Raw genomic sequence first — 6409 nt, 5'->3', positions numbered from 1 at the left:
GTCCCCATGGCCCTGGGTCCTTTGGTCACCTTGTCCCCATGGCCCTGGGTCCTTTGGCCACTGTCCCCACGTTCCCGGGTCCTTCGGTCACTGTCCCCACGTTCCCGGGTCCTTCGGTCACTGTCCCCGCAGCCCCCGGGGTGCCAGCGCTCGGGGGTGCCCGTGCCTGCCCCCGCCGCCCCTCGCCCCGCACGACCACTGAACACACGACGTTACCGACACGACTGCACCGCACACACGACAACCCCACGGTCACGAAGCACACGACAGCTTGGCGAGGGCCGTGCCCACGCAGGGGCAGGGGCGCGGGGGCGGCCGCGGGACGAGGGGACGGTTTCCTCCCGCCACGGCGATGGCCGGCCCGTGGCCGTGACACCGAAGGGGGCTCGGGGAGCTCCCTGCGTGGGAGAATCCCATCTCCAAATGCCTGCCCAGCATTGGTGTGCTGCTGGATCTGTGCCTGGAAAAGCCAGGACCCCTTCCCTTTCTCCCACTCCTGGGGGGCAGAGCCCCCCGTCTCCTCCAGGGCAGCCAGAGCTGCCCTCCTGCCTCTGGGTCCCTCACACCCACGTGCTGAACTGGGGGGTCAGGGATAAAATAACCACTTGCAATCGGTTTCCAAGGATTTGAAAGATGCCTGAAACGAGAGGTGATGTATAAAAGGAATGCTGTAATGATCCTGACCAAAGAATAATCCTTTTTAAAAAAGCATTCAAGAAAGATTATATATAATAGAATATATTAAATTCTGTACATGATCAAATAATGTAAACATAATTAATTAACTCGTAAGAATGTCTTTAGAGACCGTGCCTGCCGTGTGCCCCGGGTGAAGGGGAGCGGTGGCACATGGGGCTCCTTTGTCACGCTCTGTCACAGCCGTGTGGGTCAGGAGAGGAGCAGGAGGTGCCACCCGTGGGTCCCCCTGTCCCTGGGGCTGGCTGGGACCCAGCAGCTGCTCCGTGGCAGAGGAGCTGGTGCTGGGGCAAGGAGGGAAGAGCTGGGCTGGGGAAATGTGCTGGTTCAGTGCACTGACCCTGCTGCAAGCCAGGCCCTGGGGGTCACAGAGAGCTGCCCAGGAGCAAGGACGGCTCAGCAGAGACCCCACAGGACACAGCAGCAGCTCCCACCACCTCCTGCCAGCCCCTCCATCATCTCCAGACCAGTTGCTCCTGCTGGTCACCAGCCTGAACCCCCCCAAACCCTGCTGCTCCTGGCAGCTGTACGGGATGGCCGTCCCTGGCCCGTTCCTGCCCCATGGGGCAGCGGGGTCAGCCTGGGGTCCTGACACACAGCAGGACCGCGTGTGCATCATGGTCCCCATCCTCACGGAGCCCCAGCCCCTGGCAGGTGGGTGCACCCCTCTTGCTGACAGCTCCTGGATCGGCTCTCCTGGCACCCCTGGGGTGGGCAGTGAGACACTGGGACATGCATGGTGGCACTGACCCCACAGGAGCCCCACAGCCCTGGCTGGGGACCCTGTGGCACCTCCCTGAGCAATGTGGGTCACCCAAGCTTGGAGCAGGATGGACCCCACGCTGCATCCAGAGGCCTGGCCCCCACATCCCCCCTCCCCACACACACAGCCCCTCCTCGAGGATGACCCACATCACAGCCCCCCAGTTTTCACCCCACCATGGCCAAGATGAGCCACGTGATGGGACACAGCCACCAGCACTGCCCGTGGCCTCTCTCTCCCCTCTCCCTAAGCTCGCCCCTTTCTTCCTTCCAACGCAAAAACTCAATGGCAAAAGAGTGCATGAAATCAAATAAATACGCCCCCCTCCCCGCCCCCGCGAGCTGCCCCTGAGCCTCCAGCTCAGGGGACCCTCACTCCCAGCAGGACCCCCCTGGAGCACGCCCAGCCTGCTCCGGGCAGGGGCTGCAGCCGTCCCTGGCACCCTCAGGCCCCGGGGGCTGCCGAGATGCTGCTCCCAGGGCTGCTGGCTGCTCACCATCACCGCCCCCTTCTTGCTGCTGAGTAAGAAAACCTGCCTGCAGCCACACGGGGACACCTGCAGTGGAGGTGGCCTGGGGGTGTGGGCTCAGCAGAGCTCCCGTCTCCACCAGGACTGAGGGGTCACGAGCCCCCCTTGCCTTGGGGCAGGGTCCCAGCTCCTGACACTTCTACCCAGAGGACTCAATCCCAAGGTGGCTCAGAGGAGAGTCCCCTGCCAGGGGGAATGCCCACGTGGGGAGGGTCCCACGCCACCAGCCGTCACCACTCTGTCACCCAGCCCAAGGGCGAATCAAACTGGCACCACTGCCATGGGGCACTGGGACCGTCTGGAAAGGCTTTCCCTGCCTGCTACCCCCCTGGATCTGCCTGGCTCCGGCTGCCTCTCCCACCCACCTGCCCTGTGTCCTCCAGAGGATGCTGGCAGGACCTGCAGACCGGGCACACGTGGGGCTGGGGGGGTCCTCCCCCGTCTCAATATTTGACCCTCCGGTTTGTGTTTCGTGTTCGACCTCAAGCTCAGACCGATGGCTCTCGCCCATCTTAACAAACAAAGGCAGAAGAGAAAGGAAAAAAAAAAGTTAGTCTCAATGTTCCCCTCGTGGCTTCCCGGTGGTGAGCCCGTGCCGGGGCAGGCGTCACCCGGGCACCCAGCTCTGGTTCGTGGGCTGCGGCCCCCCGGGCAGCGCGGGCACGTTCAGCCCGTTCTGCGGCGGGAGGGCCGAGTCGAAGTTGAAGTCCATCTCATCGCTGTCCATAAAGTCATTCAGGATGATGGACTCCACGTCGCACTCCAGGCTCCCGTTGAACATGTCCAGGTCCAGGTCTGCTGGGAACCTGTCTTGGCCCAACACGGGGGGGTGGACGGCCCCCGGGTAGGGGCCCTGCAGCGAATCCAGCAAGCTCATGTGTGCCCCTTGGTTATTAGCGTAGGAATGCAGGTGCCCGTGGTGCGGCACGGCCGTCATGCTGCACGAGTCACTGGGCAGGCTCATAAGGCTGACAGGATTGGCTAAGGCACTGGTGTTGACCGCAGGGTGGTGACCGGCTGGTGACGGGTGGTACAACGCGTTGCTCTTCACGAGAGAGCCCGGGTGGGGCGGGTAGGAGGACAAGCCCTGCTCCCCGCCCCCGCACAGCAGCGGGTTGTGTCTGTGGCCACGGGCCGGCACCATGGGGCTGGCCTGCGGCAGGGGCAGCTCCCCCGGGACCATGCTCTCCTTGTGCGCGTAGGAGATGGAGGAGAGCAGGTCCTGCAGCGAGGCGTTCCTGTAGGAGCTGGCGGGCGAGAAGGTGGCCTGCTTGTTCTCCTGGATGGTCTGCATGGGCAGGCGGCGCATGAGGCTCATGGCCGGCTGGCTGTAGATGGTCCCGCAGTAGGTGTTGGAGGCGGCCCCCATGCTGGAGCACTTGGAGTTGAAGGTGAAACTGGAGCTCCGCTGCCGCAGGGCGGCCGGGGGGAGCTGCTGGGAGGGGCTCATGCTGTAGCCGTCCTGCAGGTCCTCCAGCATGCTCTCCCCCAGGCTCTCGTTCAGGCTGATGGTGCCGGTCAGGTCGGTCAGCCGGGGCAGCTCCACGGAGCAGCGGGCGCTGAGGGACGGAGACATGGTGCTGGAGGGGCTGGGGTACATCAGCGGGGACGAGGGGGTACCATCGTCCTCCTCCAGCTCGTCCGGCTCGTGGTTGGCCATGATGGGCGAGAGGCGCCCGCTCAGCGTGCTGGCCGTGGAGTTGGCCCGCGTCCGGAAGTCCGCCCAGGCGTCGTACTCATCGCTGGCGTGGGACGCGGGGCTCTCCGACCACTTGGCTTGCTGGGAGGACGGGCTGTCCTCCCCGCGCTCCTGCGTCACCTGCAGCTGCTTCTTCTTGCTGGCCTTGCCCTTGATGCGCAGGAACTTGCTGTTGTTGTCCATGGACACCGCCCGCCGCCGCGGCGTCTTGCCCGTCTTGCCGCCCTCGGGGTTCAGCATCCACCAGGAGCTCTTCCCGGTGCCCTCGTTCTGCACGCGGATGAAGCGGGTGTGCAGCGACAGGTTGTGCCGGATGGAGTTCTGCGGGGACAGCAAGGACAGGGGCGGGGTCAGCAGCGGGGATGGCACCCCCCAAGGAAAGGGAGTCCCACGGGGATGGGGGGCACACCGTGGTTCACCCGGGCTCCATCCCCTGGGGTGTCTGAGCCGGAGCGTGTGGGGCTGGGAGAGCTCAGCTGGCAGGTCCCTCCCACACCCCGTGGGTCACAGCCCTTTGCTGCACCCCCAGCTCTGTCTCTGGCACAATCCCTGTCATGGCAGGGACAGGGAGTCCCCAGGGACCTGCAGCAGCCAGGGCCAGCTCTCAGGGGACATTCCTTCCCTGGCAGGAGGGACAAGGTGAAGAGGAAACAAATGCAGTGACAAAGTCAGGACCACCCAGGCCAAGCCCACAACATACCCAGCACAACCCACAGGATGCTCCCAGGGCTGTGGAGATCCCAGATCCCTCGCTCCCCACAGCTCCACAGGCAGAGGGAATCCCTTTGGAGTGGACTCCAAGCCCCTTCCCCTGCCTGACATCACTAGGGATGTGCTCCCCTCCACCCTCAGCAGCGACACATTCCTCGTGCAGGGCACATCAGCACCACCACAGCCCAAAACAACCTGTTGGCACTGTGTGAGACCTCGTCCCCAAATGCCTGTCACCCCCTGTGAGCAGGACTGGGGGCCCACAGGAGAGCGAGTGGCTCCCAGCATGCGTGGCTCTGGTGACAGGGACACACCTGGGAGGCTCAGGTGGGTCTGTAAACCCACTAGAACCCCCTGTGCCCACAGCAGGACTGCCTGGGGGCTGCTTCCACCCTGCACACCTGTGGCTCCCTCATCCACACCCAGCACCTCTGGGTCCTGCTGAGAGCAGCACTCGGAGCCCTGGGCTTGTGCCGGCTCTGAGGAGCTCCCTGGCTGGAGCAGGGGGCACACCCCAACATCCCCAGCTGTCCCTGCCCCACGGGGTGACAGCCTGGGGGGACCCTGGGGTGATGTACCCTCGCAGCTTTGGGCTGGGGAAGAGAGGGGGTGAGGATGTGAGCACAGAGTGGGAGAGGAGCCCACCAAGAGCAGCCCTGCAGAGAAGGTTCTGGAGGACGAGAGGCTGGACAGGAACCAGCCCCTTCCTGGGCTGCAATCAAGAGAAGAGGCCAGCAGGGCAAGGGAGGGGATTCTTCCCCCGGCTCTTGCGAGACCCCACCTGTGGAGCTGCCCCCAGCACTGCAATCCCCAGCACAGAAAGGTCATGGACCTGTTAGAGCTGGTCCAGAGGAGCCCCTGGAGCTGCTCCAGGGCTGGAGCCCCTCTGGAGCCAGGCTGGGAGAGCTGGGGGTGCTCAGCTGGAGAGGAGAAGCTGCAGGGAGAGCTCAGAGCCCCCTCCAGGGCCTGCAGGGGCTCCAGGAGAGCTGGAGAGGGACAGGAGGAGAGGGAACAGCCTCAGGTTGGGCCAGGAGAGGCCTAAAATCAAAACCAGGGTGGATTTTAGGGGAAATTTCCTGATGGAAAGGACTGTTTGTCCCAGGCTGTCCAGGGCAGCGGTGGAATCACTGGAGGGGTTTCAAAGGTGGATGTGGCACGTGGGGACATGGCTTGGTGCTGAGTTTGGAAGTGCTGGGTTGGACTCTCTGGTCTTAGAGGATTTTTCTTAATGATTCTGTGATTTTGTGACCTCCAACCATGCAAGCTCAGCTTCAGCAAACATCACATCTCACCCTTGGTAACTCTCCCCAGCTTCCCTGGGGGGCACCATCCCCTCTCAGCCCAACCACACAAGCACTGACGGCAGCAGCAGCCCCACCTGGTAATATTTAAAACAATTTTATTCATGAAAATATGCTGTACAATGCACTATACACAGTTCTTTACATTGCCACATACACAAACTCTAATAGCACAACCAAGAAAGTTACCATTGCCTACGATAGATGCGTGTGAGAGATGACGCCTCCGACCCTCCCCCCCAGTCTGTACAGCTATAAATACGAGGGAAAGGACCCAAAAGCGCCGGGGGAAGCGCCCGGGGGGGCCCTCGGGTGTCCCCCACACCGGCTCCAGGCAGGGCAGGGCGGGAGCAGAGGCAGCTCCTGGTCCCAGAGGGAAGGGGGTGATGGAGAAGGGAGGATGAAGCTGAGTGTGGTGGGACATGAGGTGGCCTCGCTGATTCCAGAGAGGGAACCTGGAGCCTCAGCCTTGGTGTCCCCCACAGCCACAGTGGCGGGGGGGGCACAGCCCCAGGACCTGCCTGCCCCACACCCCCAGTCCATCGGCACCTGGCCACCGCAGCCCCACATGCCCGGGTCCTTTGGTCACCTTGTCCCCACGTGCCTGGGTCCTTTGGTCACCTTGTCCCCATGGCCCTGGGTCCTTCGGTCACCTTGTCCCCATGGCCCTGGGTCCTTCAGTCACCTTGTCCCCATGGCCCTGGGTCCTT

At 63.4% G+C, this 6409-nt stretch overlaps 1 protein-coding gene across 1 annotated transcript in view; it reads right to left on the bottom strand.

Annotated features, from left to right (window-relative positions):
* Positions 1-1593: 1593 nt before the first annotated feature.
* Positions 1594-6409, bottom strand: part of FOXO6 (forkhead box O6) — a 35548-nt gene continuing 30732 nt past the window's right edge. Inside the window, exon 2 of the mRNA XM_015649449.3 lies at positions 1594-4008. Coding sequence (XP_015504935.1) covers positions 2596-4008 — 1413 coding nt within the window. The 3' untranslated portion in view covers positions 1594-2595. The remainder of the gene's footprint in view (positions 4009-6409) is intronic.

The sequence above is a fragment of the Parus major genome, chromosome 23 (genome assembly GCF_001522545.3).
Source record: "Parus major isolate Abel chromosome 23, Parus_major1.1, whole genome shotgun sequence".
Lineage (NCBI taxonomy): Eukaryota > Metazoa > Chordata > Aves > Passeriformes > Paridae > Parus > Parus major.
This window is presented reverse-complemented; position numbering and strand designations above follow the sequence as displayed.